Here is a 22,414-nt window from a genome sequence, read left to right on the forward strand (position 1 = left end):
TAGGACCTTGTCTCACTGTGCGACCATAATGGCTCTATTCTGGTTGGTTGTACAAGCAGTAAGTGGCAAGCATGTGGGCCACCGAAGGACAGCTCTCAGGGTAGGAAAGGGTGGGCACCCTGGGTGCCAATTTGAATAGCAAACCGGATCAATCTGAGGTGAGTAAGGGATAGTCCTGAGTTCACAAGACAGGATAAGAGGCCAAACTCAGATATCCTGCCTTCCGCCTGAGGGCTTCCTCATCCCTCCCAGTATTACACTGGGATAACCCAAGCTCCGGAGGAAGACAACTACATTTCCCAAGCAGCGCCGGTCGCTCGCGCATGCGTAGTACATGTAGTGATGGAGCGCTGAGCAGGGGGCGCGGCGGCGGAGGCGGCGAGGGCACGGAAGGCTAGTTGGCTGCTGTCTGCGTCCAAGGAACTTTAAGGGTTTGGAGAACCAGCTGAAGGGGACCCGCGGCCAGGCCAAGGCAACAGGGGGCTGCAACTATGGAAGACCAGAGGGTAGGACCTGGAGAAATGCAGGGATTGGGAACAGGGAGGGGACCAGGTGATGCCGCAGCGCCCCTCCCCCCGCACGGGCCGCCCGCACAGCGGCTCCTGTTAACACGCAGACCCCCTACCTCTCCTCCCCGCTCCTGCCCTCCCTCAGCATCTCGTCATCCTAGCCTGGGATCCTAATCCACCCCACAGGTCACCAACCCAAGCTACGCAGGGCCCAGCCCCACCACCCTGGGTGGGAACCGGCTTCTGGTGTCCTCCACCTGCTTTCCCAGAGGATCCTCCTCTCCTTGCCCAGTCCTTCACAAGCAAGACCTTCCAGCTGCCCAAGTGAAACCCGTCCACTTCCCAGGCGGACCCCTGCCTATCACGCCTCTCCCAGGAGAAGTTTGTTTCTCCATATACTCAGTTGGACTCTGGGACTCGCCTTGCCCAGACTACTCTCTCGGTGCAGCTCACCTTCAGCTTTAAAGATGCACCTACTGGCCTGGGTTGCTGGTGGTACACTCCTGTGTCCTATCCTCTAGAGGTAGAGGCAAGAGGTAGATGTTAGTTCAAGACTAGCCTAGGCTACACAGTGAGACTCTGTCTCCAAAACTGAACAAGGAGCTGTGGAGGTGTCTCAGTGGGTAAAGTGTTTGCTATGCAAATGTGAGAACCTGAGTTCAAGTTCCCAACGCCCACGTAGGAAGCTAGTTTAGTGTGTAGCTGCATACACTACAGCCCCAGCCCTAGGGACACGGACACAGGAGGATCCCTGGGGCTCGATGGCAGCTGGCCTAGACCAGGCTCACTGAGAAACCATACTCAAGTAATAGGTGGACATTGAGAGAGGAAGACAGCCAACATTGACCCCTGGCCTCCACATGCATGTGCATGCATACATATGTGCACACACACACACACACACACACACACACACACCCAAAGTCAAAACCAAATAAGCTCAGTGCTCAAAGTCTGTCCCTGAGAGGCTCTGTGGGCTCCAGTTTTCTTCTCTACTATGGGAATCTCACAGCCTCACATCAGACCTGTATTCCTGGAGGACAGCGCTCCCCCAACCTGCTGCCCCATGTTCCTTCTGTCCCCCAGGAGGCGCTAAGAAAAATCATCACTACCCTGGCCATGAAGAATGAGGAGACGCAGACCTTCATCTACTCCCTGAAGCAGATGTTGCTGAATGTAGAGGTGAACAGTCTGCTCCTGTCTGCAGATGTGGGTGCAGGGGAGAGGCCAGGAGGCACCCCTCTGTCTGCTGGGGACTCTCCACACCTTGGTTTCCCCGTCTGCATAGCCCTTGCCTTTTCTTTTGTGAGATGGGGTTTCTCTCTGCAGCCCTTGCTGGCTCAAGACTTGCTCTATAGAGCAGGCTAGCTTGGAACTCAAAGAGATTCACCTGCCTCTGCCTCCCCAGGGCTGGGGCTAAAACATGCATTACTGCTCTAGCCTCATGGTAGCCTCTCTCCATTGCAGGCAAACTCAGCCAAAGTCCAGGAGGATCTGGAAGCCGAGTTCCAGTCCCTCACGTCGGTTCTGGAGGAGCTGAAAGAGTCCATGCTGATGAAGATCAAACAGGACAGGGCCAGCCGCACCTACGAGCTGCAGGTGCAACCACATACACATACCCTGTCTCCAGAGCCTTTGGTGCCCTCCTAACCCTTGCCAGCCAGGGCCCAGCCCTTCCCCCAAAACACCTGCATCACCACCACCTCCCTGTATTTCCCAGTCCTTCCCATTGGTCCCCCCAGAACCAGGGTAACACTTCCCCTCAAATACCTTCCATGGCTTTCATGAACTCTCCGAATCCCAGCTGTGGTCTCTCAGATTGTACTCAAACCTCATTCCCATCTGTGGTATGAGGACAGCCTGGGGGACTTGGATGTGACCCAGGCTCAGAACTTAAGACTCCAGTAAGCTCCTCCTACCTGAAGCCCTGTTGGGCTGCGGGTCCCAGAGGGTGTCAGAGCTCTGGGTGGGTTTGTGGTGGTTGAGGGACTTGTCTGTGTCGTTGTACTGCCCGCAGAACCAGCTAGCTGCCTGCACACGAGCCCTGGAGAGCTCCGAGGAGCTCCTGGAAACAGCCAACCAGACCCTGCAGGCTTCAGACAGCGAGGACTTCAGTCAGGTGGGTGTCAGTGAGTGGGATCCCCAGGGCCCCTGGGTCACATGTGCCATGTCTGGTTTTGTTCATTTTTATCACATGTATTTGTTTGTCTCGGGGGAGGGATGTATGCAGTCCACAGCAATCCTGCCTTGCCTTCATGTGAGTCTGTGGATCAACCTCAGGTCTATCAAGCTTAGCAGCAAATACCTTTACTCTCTGAGCCCTCTCACCAGACCCCACGTCATTTTATTTAGACAGTGCCTCTGCTCAGTGTGAAGCCTATGTATGTCTCTGAGACTGTTCCGTGAGGGACCGGACTTGGATGCAGCAAGTAGAGTGCCTACCCAGCATGCACCAGACTCATGCACCACCACTGTATAGGCCATGCAATAGCAGACACCTATCACCCCAGCAGTTAGGAGGATGATCAGGAGTTCAGAGCCTGCCTCAACTATGTAGTGAGTTCCAGGCCAGTCTGGTCTACATGACACTCCGTTACAAAAGCAAAGTATGTTGGCTCAATTAATACATTACTAGCGTCATTTCATGCCACCCAGTGGTGTGTCAACACTACTCAGAATGTTTTTTTTTAAGATTTATTTATTAATTATTTGTATGAGCACACTGCAGCTGTCTTCAGTCACACACTAGAAGAGGGCACCAGATCTCATTACAGATGGTTGTGAGCCACCAGGTGGTTGCTGGAAATTGAACTCAGGACCTCTAGCAGAGCAGTCAGTGCTCTTAACCACTGAGCCATCTCTCCAGCCCTCAGAATGGGTTTTTACTGTGAAATGTTAGTTACTTTTTTTTCCTGAGATTCCTATTAAGCTTGGCCACCTATATTTTGGTTTGTTAAATGTGTGACTTGGAGCTGGTGAGGTGACTCGAAGGAGAAAGATGCTTGCAGGCAAGCCAGGTGACCTGAGTTTAATCCCCAGACCCCAGATGGTGAAAAGAGAGGAGTAACTTGCAGAGGTTGTCCTTTGACCTCCATAATGTATGCACACAGAGAACTAAATGTAATTTTAAAAACTGAAAATAAAGCCAGGCAGTGGTAGCACACTCCTTTAGTCCCAGCACTCAGGAGGCAGAGATAGGTGGATCTCTTGAGTTTGAGGCTAGCCTGGGCTACAGAATGAGTTCTGGGTCAGCCAGGGCTACACAGAGATTCTGCCTGGAAAAAAAAAAAAAAAACGAAAACGAAACAAAAAAATAAATAAATAAATAAGTAATTGTGCCTGTTGCGTGCACTGGGGACAGAGTGGGAGGTAGGGTGGGGAGGGGCTGCCTTAGTCTGTCTCTCTGACACACAGCCTGCAAGAGGTCAGTTCAGCTTCTGCCTCCTGGCATACATCTTTTCCAAATACCACCTGTTGTGCCTCAGTCTCCCTGCCTGTGTAGTGGCACAGATCTGGGTGACATGCACCTTTGATTTCTGCTCTGTCCTTTTCTAGGCCGCCAAGGAAATCAAAGATGGGTAAGATGTGGAGGTCAGGTTCCCCCATTCCAGAGTCCTGCCTCTGTGTGAAGGTGGGACACCCATTAGGGGAGGCCAGGTCCCTGAGCACTGCACAGATACACATGGCAGGGCCCCAGATGTCCCAGCCTGACCACTCTGCCACCAAGCCACCATTGGTTTGCTCCTGCCTCCCTCCCTGCAGCATAACTATGGCCCCTGCCTTCCGACTATCGCTCAAAGCCAAGGTGAGCGACAATATGAGTCACCTCATGGTGGACTTCGCCCAGGAAAGGCAGATGCTACAGGCCCTCAAGTTCCTACCTGGTGAGATGGGGACCACTTCAGGGGCCCGGGACTCTGGGAGGGATAGAGGAGACTGGGATGAAGCCAGAAGGCCCCGCCCATACAAACAGGGAGCCCAGGCTGAGCCCAAACTGCACAGGGTTAGATCTAGTATAGCCCCATCCACACAGAGGTGGGCCTGTTGCTGTGTGGGCGGGACCTAACCAAGGCAGGTTCACAGACCAGCCAGGGCTCTCTCGGCAGTGTATCCTAATCAAGCCCAACCATGCTGGGGTAGGGTCTATGGGTGCCTTGTTTGTGGATGGGTGGGGGCCTCCCAATTTGGCCATGCCCACCTGGCTCTGGGAAAGCCCTGTTCTGGGGATCCAAGGGGACTGCACCTCCTAGGGAGCTGGCTCTTTCAGGAGGACCACTGTGGGGAGGGGTCCAAAAGAAATCCACACCCCTAGGTGGTAGAGAAATCTGGAAGAATACCAAATGGTAGTAACCTGAGGTGTAGAGAGCTCTGCCCCAGCCTAGGTGAACTCAAGAGGTCCCCGCCTCAGTCCCAGTCCCACAAGGGCTCTACCCTAGTGGCTCAGGGTATTAGAGTAGAGTGACTCTAGTCTAGAGTGCAGATGTTGACCCTTCTCCCTGGGCTTTGGCAGTGCCCAGCGCCCCCACCATCGACTTGGCAGAGTCCCTCGTGTCAGATAACTGTGTGACGCTGGTATGGCACATGCCAGATGAGGACAGCAAGATCGACCACTATGTGCTGGAGTACCGCAAGACCAATTTCGAGGGCCCACCCCGCCTCAAGGAGGACCACCCCTGGATGGTTGTCGAGGGCATCCGGCAGACCGAGCACACCTTGACAGGTGAGGAGCACCCCTCAGCAAGTGAGAGAGCATGGCCAGGCATGTAGTGAACACACATCAGCCTGTTGGGGAACACTGCCTGATGGGTAAGGGGACACTCTCGGGCAGATAAGAGAGTATTCCAGGGGCTGGTGAGATAGCTTAGTGGGTAAGAGCACCCGACTGCTCTTCCAAAGGTCCGGAGTTCAAATCCCAGCAACCACATGGTGGCTCACAACCATCCTTAACAAGATCTGACTCCCTCTTCTGGTGGGTCTGAAGACAGCTACAGCGTATTTACATATAATAAATAAATAAATCAAAAAAAAAAAAAAAAAGAGAGTACTCCAGGTTAGTGAGGAGCACTCACAAGCAGATGAGAAAGCATGGCCAGGCATGTAGGGGATGGGGGTACTCTCAGGTGTATGGAGGGACAGACAGGCATATGGGGGAGTACAGCCTGACAGAAGAAGGAGCACTCCCCAACAGAAGCATCCTTAGGCAGGAGGGGCAGCACTCAGATATGTGAAGGAGCACTCCCAGGAAGGAAAGGGAGCACTCCTTGACAGATGAAGGCGCACTCCCAGACATGGGAGGGAGCAACTATAGGTAGAGGGAGCATGCCTAAGCAAGAAAGGGAGTATTCATTGACAGGTAGGGGAGCACAGGTTTATAGAAAAGTCCCCACTCAGCTTAGCTATACATCTCCCAATTGCCCATCTCCCTCCTGGCACCATTGCCCTGTCAACCCACAGTGTTTTGGTGTTGCTGGCTCCCTGGAGCCCCTGGGGTCTGAGAGCAGGCCGGTAGGGTTAGCCAGCCCGTAGAACCATCAGCAGAACAGATGGCAGGATGGATGAATTTGTCCTTGTGTAAAGAACTGGTTTCTCCAAGCCATTTGAAAGCAGAGGAAACTGAGGCATGGGAGGGACTTAACCCTCATCTTTCCAGCTCTGCATCCAACTGCTGGTCTTGTGTGTACCAGTGTGGAGGTCAGAGGTCAATATTGGCCATCGCCCTCAGTGGCTCTCTGTGTTATTTTTTGAGGCAGGGTCTCAATGGTCTGGTGTTTGTGGTTAGTCTGTCTGCTTCCACCTTGGGTTTACAGTCTGGATGTGCCACACCGGGCATCCCTTACATCCCCACAGCTTTCCCATCTCTTCAGCCCCCTTCACGCACTAGTGAGCAGTAGGGAGTTTCTGAGAAATTGAGGATATCAGCTAGTCTAGGCATTGCACAGCAGACAGGAGGAGTTTAGGAGGCAGGAACCATTGAGGTCCTAATTAGTTTACAAAACCCCTGATTTTCCTCCTTAACTCTCAAATCTCAGCTATAATCACCAGCCTGCTAGTTATCTGTAATTAGCATTCATGGTTAGTAATGAGCATGCTAATTGCAGGGGAACCTGGCCATGCCAGCCGGTGCCAGAGCCCCAGAAGCTACTGCTGTCCCCTCTGTACAGAAATCAAAACAAACTGACCCTCTTTTTTTCCATAGGACCTCAGAATCCCTACTTCGGGCCCCTCTACCTTTCAGTAGTTATGTTGTGACTTTTTATCTGAGATAATCACAGACACAGCACAGCGAGGGTCCCTGTCTTCCCACTGGTGGCAGCTTGTGGAATAGCTACAGTTCAATGCCAAACTAAAGAAATGAAGTGGGGAGAGGCATGGCTCAGGTGCCAGAGTGCTCACCTACCAGGAAGGAGACCTGAGCTGCATCCCCAGCATAGTACACACCCATCATGCCAGGAAAGGTGGAGGCAGGAGGATCAGGAGTTCAAGGTCACCCTTGGCTAGAAAGAGAGTTTGGGGTCTGGCTGGAGTACATGAGACCTGCCATATAAGAAGAAAGCAGAAATGGAGAATAGTGTGCATGCCTTTAATCCCAGCAACACAGGTGATGGAGGCATGTGATCTCTGTGAGTTGGAGGCCAGCACAGTGCTGTCTCAAAAACAAAAAGGAGTAAGATGGCGCCTGTCTTCTGGACCTGAGCTCTCTGGCGATATGAGCTATGGAAGGTGCTAGAGCATCGGATGTTGACTAAGGTTTGCCATGGCAGCCCAGAATGATAGGAGGCTGACAGACACAGAAGGCGAGACTTGGTGTCCTGAGTGTGAGCGGACGGTATGCAGAGATATGAGCAGGGAGCCTGGGTCAAGGATAGGAGAAGCAGGCCCACCCCCTGCAGTGATAATCAAAGGGCCTGAGAGAGACGGAGGGTCCAGTGGTTAGAGCACCTGCTGCTCTTACAGAGGACCTGGGTTCAGGTCCCAGCACCAACATGGTGGCTCAGACTGCCCATAACTCCAGCTTCATTGGATATGATGCCTTCTTCTGGCTTGCACAGGGACAGGTGGTACACAAGCATACATGTGGGCAAATCACCCATGTATATAAAAACAAATATCTTAAGTGAAACATAGACAGACAGACAGATAGACTGGGGTGGGTGGGATCCCAGCGCTCTCACTTCTTTCTTTCTAGGTCTCAAATTTGACATGAAATACATGAACATTCGTGTGAAAGCCTGTAACAAGGCGGTGGCTGGTGAATTCTCCGAGCCGGTGACCTTAGAGACACCAGGTGACTCCCTCCCACTCCTCCCTGGACTCCATATTTCGCACCTGTCTTGGTGTCCTGCGAACCCACTCTTCTTAAGGATTGTAACGGGGTGACCTGGTCACTCTAGCTGCTAGGGAACTCACCCTCAGGCGACAGTGGCTTTCTTCACTTGGATATCTTGCACTTTTGTGGGTTTTTTTTTTTACTTCTTTTTATGAGGTGATCCATGGATTTTATTTTACGAGGATGTGTGTGTGTGTGTGTGTGTGTGTGTGTGTGTGTGTGCGCACACGTGCGCACATGTAGGGGGTTCATGCATGTGGACAGCATCATCAGGATATGCACAGGCACTGTGCATCTGGCTAGCCTGAGCTCTAAGGATTCCCCCTATCTCTGAGAGAGTTACAGATGTCCAGTGCTGAGGATACAGATGTCAATCACCATGCATACCTCGTCTTTAACTTGAACTCTAGGAATTAGCATCCAGGGGTTGAGTGTGGTGGCACACGCCTTTAATCCCAGCACTTAAGAGGCAGAGGCAGAGGCAGGTGGATCTCTGAGTTGGAGGCCAGCCTGGTCTACAGAGTGAGTTCTAGGACAAGCAGGGATACACAGAGAAACCCTGCCTCGAAAACCAAACAAACAAACAAATCCAGGGGGGTTATAGCAATCAGGACACCTTAGCGCTTAGCCTCTCTGCAGTTAAGATTTTTTTTAAATCATTACCTTATGTTTTTTTTCCTGCATATGTGTCAGAGAAGTAGGGGATATGAGTGCCCATGGGGGCCGGTTCAGAAGCTGGAGTTACAGTCACACAGTTGTGAGCCACCATGCAGGTGCTGGGAATCGAACCCAGGTCCACTGGAAAACTAGTGGACAACCTCTATCCCCACCCCTTTCTTTAAAAAAAAAATTATTTATTTAATTTTTCGAGACGTCTCACTAGGTGGCCCAGGCTAGAAGTCACAATCCTCCAGCCTCAGCCCCATGGGAACTGGGATTGCATGTGTAGATGGAGTTGTCTCCCTGTCTCTCTGTCTCCCTCTCTCCTTGTTTCCTCTATAGAGTTGGGGACAGAATACAAGTTGTAAAAACATTCTACCACAGTGATTCTTTTATATATCCTCTTCGGAAGTTCCTCTGCTTTCTAGCCTAACTCCCTCCTGCTGCTCTTTCTTTGGGGTCAGTGGAAGGAGAGGGCAGAGAAGGCTTAAAAATGCCTCTAGACTCTAGAGTTGTTTGGGCCACAGCCCCTTGACCTTGTCCCTCTGGCTCACAGTCAGTTCCCACAGCCTTCCTGTCCTGTGTCTCCCCATCTCCCCCCTGCCTGTTCCTCTGTTCTGGCCATCCCGGATCACTGGCTGTCCATCTCGTCTCTCTGTGTCTATCTGGGTTTCCCATCTCTGTGACCCCCCCCTTCGTCTCCCTGGCCCCAGCATTCATGTTCCGCCTGGACGGGTCCACATCTCACCAGAACCTGCGAGTGGAAGATCTCTCTGCCGAGTGGGACGCCATGGGCGGGAAGGTCCAAGATATCAAGGCTCGAGAGAAAGAGGGCAAGGGACGGACCGCATCCCCTGTAAACTCTCCAGCCAGGTAGCCCATCTCCCTGTTCCCTAAGTCTGCAGTGGGCATACTCACCATGGCCACTTTGATCAGAACTGGGGTGGAGGGAGGGACCTGGGGTGTAACAACTTCCTTGTAGAACGAGTGAGTGAGAGCAAGGAGATTTTGAGCAGGGTTTAGATGTTTGATGGTTGACCAGGAGGTTTTGCTTTGGTTTGTTTGTTTCTGCCACATCTGGCGCGTTAGCTCAGTGGGTTAGGTGTTTTCCAGCTGAGGAAAATGTCAGGCATGCCCATAGTAGCTGGTGTGGAGTAGGGAGGTTGAACCCAGGGAAAAGTATAACCTGAGCTGTGCATTCCTGCTGTTCACAGAGGGACTCCATCTCCCAAGAGGATGTCCTCAGGTCGTGGGGGCCGGGACCGGTTCACAGCTGAGTCTTACACGGTGCTGGGTAAGGATGGAAAATGTAGGGAGCTAGGAAAACAGATTCTGGGGGTAGCAGGGCTGGAGCAGGAACCGGCGTGCCTGGGGGAGTAGGGGGGTGCACACACTGCATCCTGCCCCCTCCCTGTCTCCGGGCTGCAGGGGACACACTGATTGATGGTGGCGAGCACTACTGGGAGGTGCGCTTCGAACCAGACAGCAAGGCCTTTGGCTTGGGTGTGGCCTACCGCAGCCTGGGCCGATTCGAGCAGCTGGGCAAGACGGCTGCATCATGGTGCCTGCATGCCAACAACTGGCTGCAGGCCAGCTTCACCGCCAAGCACGCCAACAAGGTCAAAGTGCTGGACAGCCCTGTGCCTGACTGCCTGGGTGTGCACTGCGACTTCCACCAAGGTATCATCATTTTTCCCTCCCAGGTCCTGATACGCCGGCCCCTTCCCTATCCCTCGCCTACCTCCTGACACCTGTCCCCCTGCTCCCCTCACCCCAGGCCTCCTATCTTTCTACAATGCCCGCACCAAACAGCTCCTGCACACCTTCAAGGCCAAGTTCACGCAGCCTCTGCTTCCAGCCTTCACCGTGAGCCTGCTGCAGCAGGAGGAGGGGGGCCCTCCGGTGGAGAAGGGCGGGCTCTGGTGGAGAGGGGTGTGCTGGGCCTGTCTTTGGGTGCTTGTGACTCCTGGCTGAGTTTCCCTGCCCTCTACTCCCCAGGTATGGTGTGGAAGCTTCCAGGTGACAACAGGCCTGCAGGTGCCCAGTGCCGTGCGCTGCCTGCAGAAGCGGGGCAGTGCCACTAGCAGTTCCAATACCAGCCTCACCTAGGCCAGGCCATCTACCAGCTGGGGTGCTTCAGCCCAGCTTCTTCTTTCTGCTGCTTGGAGCCTTAACTCTGGAAGGGAGGGTCAGGGTTCCCTCCCCACCTCACTCTATAATAAAGATAAAACACTGGTCTCCCTCCTGCACTGGTTCTTGAGAACAGGGCACATAGCTCACCCAGACCTTACATTTCTTGACTGAGAAATAGGCTTTCCTTGTGGGCAAGTGCCAAAACGGCCAGCTTGGGGGCAACACCTGACAAGCCCCTCACCCCCAGTCTCAGATGCCAAGCTAGACTCCCTATGGGCACAATCCTACAGCCACATGGCATTTTAGGTTTGGTTTTAGCTTTATTAAACAAGATCTTACTTTGTAGCACAGGCTACCGTGGAACTCACTATACAGCTCAGGGTAGCACCAAAATTCTCAGGGCTCTCCCTGCTTTACTTGAGGGAGGTTATTTTGGCTGTGTCCTATCCCCTGAGTGAGGATAGAGCTGGAAGAAGACTATTGTACCCAGAGATAGCCCACTGATCCCTGGGAGCCTGGATCAGTGTTCCAGTGCCCTCCTCTTCTGTAGTTTCTCTTCCAGCTCAGCGGTGATATCCCCAAGTCCTGGTGGGTAGGAGTCCAGGGTTAGCTAGGGTACCTTGGGCTGTGCCCCAAATCCTGGGCCTGCCCACCATGCATCTAAGCCCCCAAAGTCTCCTTACTTGTCACAAGGGAGGAAGCCTGGGACGAGCTTCCACCTAGCTTCCTGGTCCAAACGCTGGTAATGGCTTTGAGATCTGCAGAAAGAGGCAGATGAGGTCCAAGGCCAATGTCACTGAGGAGGAAATGGGGAGACTAGAGCCCTACCTGGCTTAGGCACAACTGATGGCTTTGGGGGTTTTGCTGGGAGCCTTGCCGGCTTCTTGGGCTTCAGAGGGACTGCCTGACTGGAGAGAGACACTGCATGGACAAGAGAGAGATGTCACAGGGTGCTACCTGTTTCTCCCAACTCCGGTGTTGGCGCCCCAACCTGGGCTTACCATCCTGATTCATGTATTCGGCTGCTGGGGAGTCTTCAATGGGAGTCACGTAGTTCTCATCCGTGTCTGGTAACTGAGGCAGGGGAGGTAGTTGAGGCAACTTGTCTTCCTGGCTGGACACAGACACAGGTACAGGTGGGAGTGGCTTCAGGACATTAGCAGGGAGGGCAGGGCCTGATGAGAACCAGAGTCACTGTCAGAGCCTATGTGATACAAACCCCTTAGGGAGCACCTACTGAGATACACAAGTGTGCCCACCTGCCAATCACAATGTGTCTGCACTCTGGGATGCATATGGAATCTCAGCTTTAGACAGGTACAAGTGTATACGTATATGTGTATGATGGTGGCCTGCCCCCACCCCCAGACTCATGTTTGAATGCTTGGCCCATAGGGAGTAGTATTATTAGGCCTTGTTGGGGGAAGTGTGTCACTGAGGGGGAACAAGCTTTGAGGTCTCCTATGCTATGCCTAGTGTGGCACACAGTCTCCTGCTGCCTGTGGATCAAGATGTGGAGCTCTCCTCCAGCACCATGTCTGCCTGCACGCCGCCATGCTTCCTGCCATGATGACCACAATGAAAATGAACTAAATCTCTGAAACTGTAAGCCACCCATAATTACTTTTTGTTTTATTTTTAAGATTTATTTATTTGCAGGGCGATGATGGCGAACGCCTTTAATCCCAGCACTTGGGAGGCAGAGGCAGGCAGATTTCTAAGTTCGAGACCAGCCTGGTCTACAAAGTGAGTTCCAGGAAAGCCAGGGCTATACAGAGAAACCCTGTCTTGAAAAACCAAAAAAAAAAAAAAAAAAAAAAAGATTTATTTACTCATTTTATGTATATATGAGTACACTGTAACTGTCTTCAGTCACACCAGAAGAGGGCATCAGATCCCATTACAGATAGTTGTGAGCCACCATGTGGTTGCTGGGAATTGAACTTAGGATCTCTGGAAGAGCAGTCAGTGCTCTTAACCACTGAGCCATCTCTCCAGCCCCTGCTTTTTCTTGATAAGAGTTGCCATAGTCATGGTGTCTCTTCACAGCAATGAAACTCTAAGACCTGTATAATGAATGGGCTGGAGAGTCGGCTCAGCAGTTGAGGGCACTAATTGCTCTTCCAGAAGACCAAGGGTTCAAATCCCAGCACCCACATGGCAGCTCACAACTGTCTGTAGCTCTAAGATCTGACAGCTTCACACAGACACGCAGGCAGACAAAACACCAATGCACATAAAACAAAAATAAATAAATTATATTTTTAAAAAGACATGAATATCCAGAGGTGTATAGAACCTTTGACATGGACACACACCTCAGATGCACAGCATCCAAATACATGTGGCCAGAGCTGGGCTCGGGAGGACCGTGCCGTGCCCCTCAGGCCCCAGCAAGGCATGCTGCCTCTTCCTCTCAGTTGGTAAATGAGACTTCGAATCCCCTTCCTGCCTAGCTCCCACCCCAGGTCTCTCTTCTTTCGCCATCTCTATTAATAAAATCCTTTGGAGCCAGACCATTAGTTCCAGCACTCAGGAAGCAGAGGCAGGTGAACCTCTGTGATTTCCAGAGTCTCAAAAAACGAATGATGATGATAATAATAATGATAATAAAATTTAAAAATCAAATCGCTAGGATCTCCGTGTAGGAGCTGATGCCTGTCATCTGAATCCACGGCTACGTGAGAGCACATGAGAGCCTGGCAAAAACAAAAACAAAACAAAACAAAAAAACAGGTGGCGTGGCACACTTTGATCCTTACACTTAGGAGGCAGAGGCAGATGGATCTGTGAGTTCAAGGTCAACCTGGTCTATAGAGTGAGTTCCAGGGCAACCAGGGCTACACAGAGAAACCCTGTCTCAAAACAAACCAAAACCAAAACAAACAAACACAAAACAAAACAAGCAAATAAATAGAGCCTTTGGGGTGTGGATCCCTGGTCCTGCAATGGTCAAGGAGAGTCACCTGAGGCTCGGAAGGAGGGCACAGCCCATGCACTCTCGCCATTCTCCCGATCCGAGTCCACGAAGCCTGAAACAGAGAGGGCGGGCAGCCTGGAGGCAGCGTGGAGGCCCGGAGCTAGCCCCCCGAGAGAGTATCCCTGTCCAAGCCTGGCAGCCCCACATCGCACACACCTAGAACCTTCTCATAGTCCTCATCCAACAAGAAGGGGACCAGCGCCCTCTTGGTGTGCGTCACAAAATAGTTGACTACAGCTTCCAGCGAGGGGCAGGAAAACTGGGCGAGAGAAGATGGTCGGTCAAGGAGGGGCGGAAGGAAGACAGAGCCAAGGACGTCCCAAAACTCACCGGGTCTTCCACGTCGATCACATACTTAGAACCTGCCCGCTTCACTTTGTAGTGTTTGACCACGGGAGACCTGAACAGAAGTGGGCAACTGGGTAGCTGGGATGCCACACCCCAGGAAACCAGCCCCCTATGAGGCTAACCTCAAGACCCCGCCGGTAGCCATGGTCCCGCCTCTAGGCCCGCCCAGTTATGGCCACGCCCACGAGACCTCACCCCATATGAGAGCCACCTTGCAGAAACCCTACCCCTAGGCATGACCCCGCCCCTGGAGGTGCACCCCTAGTCCTAACCTCATCCCAAGTCATGGCCCGGGCCTGGACTAACCATTTTCCCGGCAGCCTCTGGTTACTAAGCCCCCAGCTAGAGCCCCCATACTAGGTCCAGCATACGCACCCATTGAGAATCTGCCGGGTGGTGACAGACACACTGTCCTTGCCATCCCCGCCAGGCCGCAGAAGCAGGTTCCCGCACTCTGGGTAGCGCTCCAGGAGCAGCTGCGCCTCGAGCCTGCTCACCTGAAGAAAGCACCTGGGCGACCACGCACGGGAGATGGAGAGAGCCACGCAGGCCCACACTGTACTAGGCCTCAGAGGCCACACACCGGCCACCGCCGAGAGACCCCCGCTCCTCGGCATAGGTCCCGCCTACTCAGAAACTCTGGACCCAGGTCTCCCTTTCTAAACTGAGGCACTGCCCAAGACAAAAGCCCCGTCCTTCTTTTGAATACAGCCCTCTCCCCCAGGGACCCAGGCCCTCAGAAAGAGCCCGCTCTAGAGTGGGTTCCTTGCCCACCCCACGGGCGGCCAGCACTCACCAGGGCACCTCGGCTGCCCTCCGTACCTCCTCTTTGGTCAGGACCTCGGCCATCATGTACAGGTGTCCGGGCAGCAGGGTCAGGTTAGATGGGACACGGAGCTGAAGGATAATCCAGGTAGAGAATGCATGGGTGGGGACCCAAAAGGTAAACTGAGGCCGGCATGTGTAGCCAGAGAGAAGTCCCTCTGTGCCCGACACTACCGGACCCCTCACAGCACACAGATACGTAGGCACTCAGAGAAAGACCCTGAAGCAGATTCAAAAGGTGCTAGAACCTTGCTCCTAGTGTTAGGCAACTCTCAGGTTCAACGAGGAGCCAAAGACAAAAATTTGAAGTTGTAAACTGTGTGTGGTGATGCACACCTGTTACCCCAGCACTCAGGAGGTGGGGGCAAAGGAGGGAAGTCACTCTCAGCTATATAAAAAGTTCAGGCCAACTTAGGCTACAGAAGACCCTATCTCAAAAACAGAACAAGGAACTGGAGCTCAGGCATAGCCACACAGAGGACTGGAGTTCTGTTTCTAACACCTACTCAGCAGCTCTCAAACTCCTGTAATAACTACTGCTCCAGGGGATCCAACACCCTCTTCTGGCCCCTGAGAGCACTGCACTCATGTACACACACACACACACACACACACACACACACACAATCTAAAAATAAAAACTTTAAAAATTAAATGAAAAGTTTTAGTTTCCTTGTCTGGCTTCAGGCTGTGAGCTTCCAGACTGAGAGCAACTTGTGCACTCTGAATTGATGGGGACATGGGACAGAGATTCTAATGATTTATCTCAATTGTTTCTAACGGTTTCACTCAATGAAATTGAAGGTCACCATGGAAACAGACCTCTGGGCACACCAATGAGAGGTCTTCTAGTTTTCATTGATTGAAGTGGGGAGCCACACTTTGAGAACCATCCCGTGGGTAGGGACCCCAAACTGAACAGCCAGGTGACCTGAGTGACAACTCATCACACTCACTCTGCTCCTTGTAGAGCCATCCTCCTGCCTTCAAATCAAGAATAACCCCCCACTTCCTTAAGATGCTTGTGCCAATTATCTTGTGGTGACAAAAATAAGTAATAGAGAAGTAAAAGCTGACGTTACCTCTACCACAGTCAAGATAAATCCTTTCCACATCTCACAAGACTCCAGGCTCTCCACCTAGAGAGAGAGGGAAAGAGTTTATGTTAAGAAAAATGGATGTAGAAGGGCAGTGGTGGAGCACGCCTTTAAACCCAACACTTGGGAGGCAGAGGCAGGCGGATTTCTGAGTTCGAGGCCAGCCTGGTCTACAGAGTGAGTTCCAGGAAAGCCAGGGCTACACAGAGAAACTCTGTCTAGAAGAAAAAGAAGGAGGAGGAGGAGGAGGAGGAGGAGGAGGAGGAGGAGGAAGAAGAAGAAGAAGAAGAGGAGGAAGAGGAAGAGGAGGAAGAGGAAGAGGAGGAGGAAGAAGAGGAGGAAGAGGAGGTGGAGGAGAAGGAGGAAGAGGAGGTGGAGGAGAAGGAGGAAGAGGAGGAGAAGGAGGAAGAAAGTGGAGGAGGAGGAAGAGGAGGAGGAGGAGGAAGAAGGTGGAGGAGGTGGAGGAGGAGAAGAAGGTTGGATATGTTCCTTGTAAAAGTGGAGTAAGGCCCTCATTTTTTTTAAAGATTTATTTATTATTATATATAAGTACACCATAGCTGTCTTCAGACACACCAGAAGAGGGCATTAGATCTCATTACAGATAGTTGTGAGCCACCATGTGGTTGCTGGGATTTGAACTCAGGACCATCTCCCCAGCCCCCATCTGTGTCTTTATGCAGACCGGCCCCTTCAAAGTCATCTAGAGTCACAGAAAGGCCCAGTGACTTGCAGAGTAAGAGGATCCCAGAGGGGTACTTTGTGTGACTCCATGTTTTTGTTGTGAATGTTGGAATCGAGAGAGGATTACCCCCTTCTCACTTACCTTGAATTTCACCTCCTGGTCCCGGAGAACCAGGCTGAAGTGATAGGCAGTGTCCCGTGAGCTTCCCAGCAGAGCCTCATCTCTGAGCTTTGAAAACAGCCTCAGGTCCAGCTTTTCCAGGGGCTGGCGCAGAGGAACAGGAGTGTGTGAGTACCTGGCTTGTGGTTCTCTCAGGTCTCTAGGATGATGGGACCACCCCCTTTGCTGACATAATCCCAGACCTCCACCCACCTAGGTAAGGATCCATCAGACCCTGAGCCCACATCCCCTTCCTCACCTGCAAGTCCCGATTGCTATTGTAGAAACAGATGGCTAAACCCTGGAGGCCTGCCCAGAACTTCCTGTAATCCTGGGGGCCAGAGAAGAAGGGAGGAAGCTGAGGTGGTGATGCGCAATATACTCTTTCCTGCTGAAGCACCTTTGCCCAGGCTGTTCCTTGTGTCAGCATGCAGCATGCTCTTTCCCACACTGTGCGAAGCTACTTCAGTAGAGGCTGTATTTCCTTTCTTTTAGGTTTTCCTTGACACCTTCCCATGTAGCACAGAATACCCTCGCACTCCTGATCCTCTTGAGTGCTGGGATGATGGGCATAAACCGCCATGGCCCATTTCTGTCATCCTGGGCATGGAACCCTGGGCTCCATCATGCAAGGTGAGCAGGGAATTACTGAGTCCCCAACCCCTAAAAGTGCGTGTTCACTGAGGACCTCCCTGCCATCGCCCAGCCTGGGCACCTCCTGTTGTCTAAGAGACTATGCTCTGGGGTACAGCTAGTGACATTTGTCTAGCATGGAAGTGAGCCTGGACATTTTAATAAAGGAGAAAACAAAGAGACTTGTAATGAGATAGGGTCAGAAAGCACTCTACAATCTAGAGAGATGGGTGTTGGGGAAATAAACTGACCTAACTGGATTAATGGTATATTCCATATACAAACCCATCTACCCACTCACATATCCTCCTGCCTACCCATCAACCCACCCCCATCTGCTCATCCATCTACCCATCTATCCATCCATCCATCCACTCATCCATCCATCCATCTATCCATCCATCCATCCACTCATCCATCCATCCATCTATCTGCTCATCCATCCATCTAGCTATCTAGAGCTAAAATATGTCAATCCGCTCTAAACTCCCTGGTGGGTGTGTGTTCCTCGATACCTGCCCAAATGAATGGCTGGACACTTTCAAATCTCCCCATTGCTAACATACTCTCCCCTCCAATATTCCTGAATTATTACTTACTAAAACCTATTTTCCATTCTGGACCCAGGCTTTGTGGGTCACGCTCCCCAATTCTTACATGATAACAGTGTCTGTCTCTCTGCTTTACACGTCTCATAGGCCAAGACCTTCTCCTTCCAACAACAGCGATTGATTCTCCTCTTTTCTCGCATTCCTTGCCCAGAAACCTCAAAGTCCCACCTCTGTCTTCCTGCCCAGCTATTGGCTACAGGCAACTTTACTTACCAATTAGAACCAGCTGGAGGCAGGGACCATTAGCATCTCACTCGCAGACATGCAAATTCCCGTGTAATTTGGGAACCCAATTAACATAATACAAGCAATAAACTAAATCCATAACACCCATCCAATTATATTCATCCATTCCCCTACCCATCCATCCATCCATCCACACATCCACCCACTCATCCGTCCATCCATTCATGCATCCATCCTCTCACCCATTACACCTACATCCATTCACACATACATACACTCACCAATTCACCCAGCTACCCACCCACCCACGTGTCTGCCACCCACCCATCTATCCATCTATGCACATCCATCTGTCCATCCTTTGAATGAATCATGTAAAGGACTTGATGGTTAGGCTACATCTGGACACATGTGGGATGTGAGGGACCTGAGGGACATAGTTAGAAATGGAGGGGTGCATTCAGCAGAAAATGCATATGGGCTGAGCATGGTGGCAGAGCACACCTGTCATCCCAACACTTGAAAAACTGAAGCAGGAGGATTGCTTCAACTTTAAAGCCCTTCTGGGTTATAGTCCAAAAACCTGTCTCAAAACAACCCTCTCCTATGTGGCTGCAGTCAGGTGTCATACTTCCACATGCCACCTGCCCTGCCCTTGGCCCACCTGCCCTGACCCTCCTCCTTGGGAAGGAGGAAGTAACCTTTGGGGTTAATTCTGGGCCAGGAGGAGGAGGAGGCTCAGGAATTGGAGGACACCTTATTTCCTGGAGGATGTCTCTAGTCGTGTTTATTTATATTCAAAGAGTGGAAAGAGAGACCAAGTTAGAGAGATTGAAACAGCTAGGTAGATAGATCAAGAGACCTATAGTCAGGCAGTCAGGCAGCCAGGCAGGAAGGTGGACAGACAGGAAGGCAGACAGATAGACAGACAAAGGTGAAATTAGAGGACAGACAGATGGCCAAACCTTCCACAGCCAGTGGCGTATGCTCGCTCCACTAGGTGCTGTCCCACTGTCACACACACCCACCCCCTGCCAGGCCCATGGTCTGTGAGGTGACCTCGGTTCAGAGAGGCTCTTGCAGTTTCCCAGGACAGCGACACTGCTAGCTCCCCGCTCGCTCTTCATACCTGGTCACAGGGTCCCTTTTTCTCTAGGAAGCTCTCGTAGTAGTGTGAAGGTGGAGCACCTTTGAGCTTGGGACCCCGGGGTGGACTCAGGGCTGTGGCCATGGCCAGCCTGGGTCCCTGTCCTTTCAGTAGGAGCCTCAGTCTGGCCAGGAAGTGGATAAACAGGTTCCTGGGGAGTTTCCTCAACTCAGTCAGCTGTCACCTCCCTCTCTAGCAGTTCTGGGCGGGGGCTGGATCCTGCGGAAATCCCGGTAGTTCTGGGCTCCTGTCCCAAGCAAAGACAGAGACCTGTTAGGGAGCACGGCCAAAAAACCAACCCAGGGAAATCACAGTAGAAGCATAATTGCAAGATCTGGAATGCTTGGCAGGTGGAATGACCGCAGCAGTAAGTTTCTCTGTATCATTGATACACTTTTTTCTTTTTTTTTTTTTTTTTTTCGGGAGCGGAAAAACACGGGAACGACACGGGAACCCACTTTGCTGACACCTATGACAATAGTAGCCTACAGTCAGTCAGGGAGGGAGGGAGGGAGGGAGGGAGGGAGGGGCTTTCTCAGCACTCTTCTGTTTGAACACACTCAATATATAGATCAATTAATTTATTTTTTTGGTTACATTTACTGAGTGTATGGGTGTGGAGGTCAGAGGACAGTTTGTAGGTCCCAGGGATTAAATTCAGGTTATCAGGTTTGGTGCCAAGAGCCCTTTCCCACTAGGACACATCACCAACCCCTACACTGATATCATTCCCAGCCTGTGTATCCAGAGTGCCCTTATCACACTCACATCTAAGTACTTCCGTTATTTAATTTTAGTTTTCTTTCTTTTGCTTCATTGAGACATGGTCTCCTGTAGCCCTGCTGGCCTCCAGTTAAGTAGCTTAGAATGAACATCTGAACCTCCTGTCTCCTGAGTGTTGCTATGTCTGGTGTGCACCACCATGTCTAGGTTTTTGTTTTGGTAGTGGGTTTTTTAAAAAATATTTATTTATTTATGTGTGTGTGTGTGTGTGTGTGTGTACACTCACTGTCTCAGACACACCAGAAGAGGGCGTCGGATCCCATTACAGATGCTTGTGAGCCACCATGTGGTTGCTGGGAATTGAACTTGGGATCTTTGGAAGAGCAACCAGTGCTCTTAACCATTGAGCCATCTCTCCAGCCCTGTGGTGGTGGTTTTGATTTTTGTTTTTTGACTCTCGATACATAGCCCAAGTGATTTTTTAAAAAAGATTTTATCTATCTATTATATGTAAGTACACTGTAGTTGTCTTCAGATCTCATTACAGATGGTTGTGAGCCACCATGTGGTTGCTGGGATTTGAACTCGGGACCTCTGGAAGAACAGTCAGTGCTCTTAACCGCTGAGCCATCTCACCAGCCCCCCAAGCTGATTTTTAACTGCCTCAGCCTCTCAAGTGCTGAAATGACAGACAGGTGCGGGACAGCAGGCCTGACGTTCACTGCTTTTGGTACTTTGAAATTTTATAACAAACCGCAAACCAAGTCAGTTTATTTCTTTAGCTTTCTACTTTTTTTTTTTTTTTCCCCTTGTCGCTGTAGAAGCAACTCAAGCCCTTTGCACAACCTGAGTAAGTGCTCTATCGGTTACACACAGCCCTTCCCAGTGTGATTCTGCGCTGAGGTTCTGCCCTGACCACGCCCCCAGGCCCCCCACTAAGAACGGTCTTGAGAGGGCCTGGGCGCCTGGCTTGTGGTGGTAGTGTACCTGGCTCCTGGCTAGGACAAGGCTCTAAGGTCAATTCCAGTACAATTGATCAGTGTGTAATTGTAAATTTGGCCAGGCGTGGTAGTACATTTGGGTTTTCCCAGAACTTGGGAGGAAGAGACCGGAGCAGCCGTAGTTACATAGTAACTTGAGTCTAGTGCGGTCTGCCTGAGATGCTATTTTGGGGATGGGGGGGTGGGGGGTGGCGGAGGTTCAAGACAGGATTTCTCTGAATTGCCCTGGCTGTCCTGGAACTCACTCTGTAGACCAGGCTGGCGTTGAATTTAGAAATCCACCGGCTTCTGCCTCCCAAGTGCTAGGATCACAGGCCACCACTGCCCTGCGAGATGCTATTTTCAAAAGGCAAAGGCAGAACAGATTGTGAACTCATTTTCTTCAGTTCCCAGCTAGGGCACCTGGACTTTACACAGGTAAAAGGGTGGAGATGGGGACCCAGATAGTGGCTGTGAGTGGCACAACCTTCCTTTATCTTCAACCAATGTTATCTTTAGGTTTCTGTACATTGTCAAGCCACAGTAGTTGCTTCAAAGTGTCAAAGGCCACAGGGGAGCTAGGTGTGGGGATGCAAGCCTATGACGTAAGCAGGAGGGGGCTGAGCAGGAGGATCACTGCAAGTGGAAGGAAGGAAAAGAAAAATTAGCCGGGAGCCAAGGACTGTTGTAGCGCAAGGATAGGATGTGGCAGTAGTTACATCATAGAAAAGTCCCTTTTGGATCGAGGTGGAAGATAAACAGGATGAAAACGTCCAGTGAGCAGAACTTGGAGCCTCTCTCAAGGCTTTGCCTGTTTACAAGATGGTTAGACCTGCATATTGTGCCGGGACTTGGAAGCGGTAAACTATGGAGCCCAAAGTCTGGTGGCCTGGGCTAAGGGAAGAGTGGTTCTCGGACTGGTGAGATGGCTCAGTGGGTAAGAGCACCCGACTGTTCTTCCGAAGGTCAGGAGTTCAAATCCCAGCAACCACATGGTGGCTCACAACCATCCATAACGAGATCTGACTCCCTCTTCTGGAGTGTCTGAGGACAGCTACAGTGTACTTACATATAATAAATAAATAAACAAATCTTAAAAAAAAAAAAGAATGATTCTCATTACTCAGACCTTTCCAGAGCATCCTGCCTCTTTCCCCAGTTTGAGGCCACCCGGATTTTCAGACCTCCCTGGGTTGGGGTAATCTGTGATGAAGGACAAATCAGGATGAGAACAAAGGCCCAGGGCCTTGGGCGCCTAGTAACACCGCCCCTTCCCGCTCGCTGATTACACGTGAACGCCGATTGGCTGAGTGGGAACCATCCCTTGTCGCTGATTGGATGCTGGAGGCACCTGGTGATTGGCTGATGAGAACTGCCATTGGGCTGAGTTAACCCTAGAAAGGCTAAAGCT

The 22,414-nt window shown here is 51.5% G+C and overlaps 2 protein-coding genes across 6 annotated transcripts; one reads left to right on the top strand and one right to left on the bottom strand.

Moving 5' to 3' along the window:
- The first annotated feature begins 314 nt into the window (after positions 1-314).
- Fsd1 (fibronectin type 3 and SPRY domain-containing protein) lies at positions 315-10,736 on the top strand. 2 transcript variants are annotated; one of them, XR_385326.1, is made up of 13 exons: positions 315-506; positions 1,596-1,691; positions 1,977-2,108; positions 2,527-2,628; positions 4,065-4,087; positions 4,272-4,393; positions 5,020-5,229; positions 7,696-7,794; positions 9,248-9,369; positions 9,711-9,790; positions 9,925-10,176; positions 10,274-10,362; positions 10,495-10,736. XR_385326.1 is itself a non-coding variant. In NM_183178.2 (13 exons), exons 1-13 carry the CDS (start codon positions 492-494, stop codon positions 10,603-10,605), a joined length of 1,491 nt encoding a protein of 496 aa, NP_899001.1. In that variant the 5' UTR covers positions 364-491; the 3' UTR covers positions 10,606-10,734. The 2 variants fall into 2 exon arrangements, 1 of the variants encoding a protein (NP_899001.1); NM_183178.2 differs by having other exon boundaries at positions 364-506; positions 9,210-9,369; positions 10,495-10,734.
- Positions 10,737-10,926: 190 nt separating this feature from the next.
- Stap2 (signal transducing adaptor family member 2) lies at positions 10,927-22,255 on the bottom strand. 4 transcript variants are annotated; one of them, XM_030249432.1, is made up of 14 exons: positions 22,133-22,255; positions 19,283-19,547; positions 16,983-17,054; positions 16,706-16,828; positions 15,865-15,921; positions 14,754-14,854; positions 14,333-14,467; positions 13,940-14,009; positions 13,766-13,868; positions 13,596-13,661; positions 11,631-11,804; positions 11,458-11,550; positions 11,313-11,387; positions 10,930-11,214 (listed from the first exon to the last, which is right to left on the bottom strand). In XM_030249432.1, exons 2-14 carry the CDS (start codon positions 19,382-19,384, stop codon positions 11,150-11,152), a joined length of 1,236 nt encoding a protein of 411 aa, XP_030105292.1. In that variant the 5' UTR covers positions 19,385-19,547; positions 22,133-22,255; the 3' UTR covers positions 10,930-11,149. The 4 variants fall into 4 exon arrangements, 3 of the variants coding, with proteins under 3 accessions (XP_006523509.1, XP_030105292.1, NP_666046.1); NM_145934.3 differs by lacking the exon at positions 22,133-22,255 and adding an exon at positions 21,270-21,989; XM_006523446.3 differs by lacking the exons at positions 11,458-11,550; positions 22,133-22,255 and having other exon boundaries at positions 10,927-11,214; positions 19,283-19,493.
- Between the last annotated feature and the right edge of the window lie 159 nt (positions 22,256-22,414).

This window comes from Mus musculus, chromosome 17, assembly GCF_000001635.26.
Source record: "Mus musculus strain C57BL/6J chromosome 17, GRCm38.p6 C57BL/6J".
Classification (NCBI taxonomy): Eukaryota; Metazoa; Chordata; class Mammalia; order Rodentia; family Muridae; genus Mus; species Mus musculus.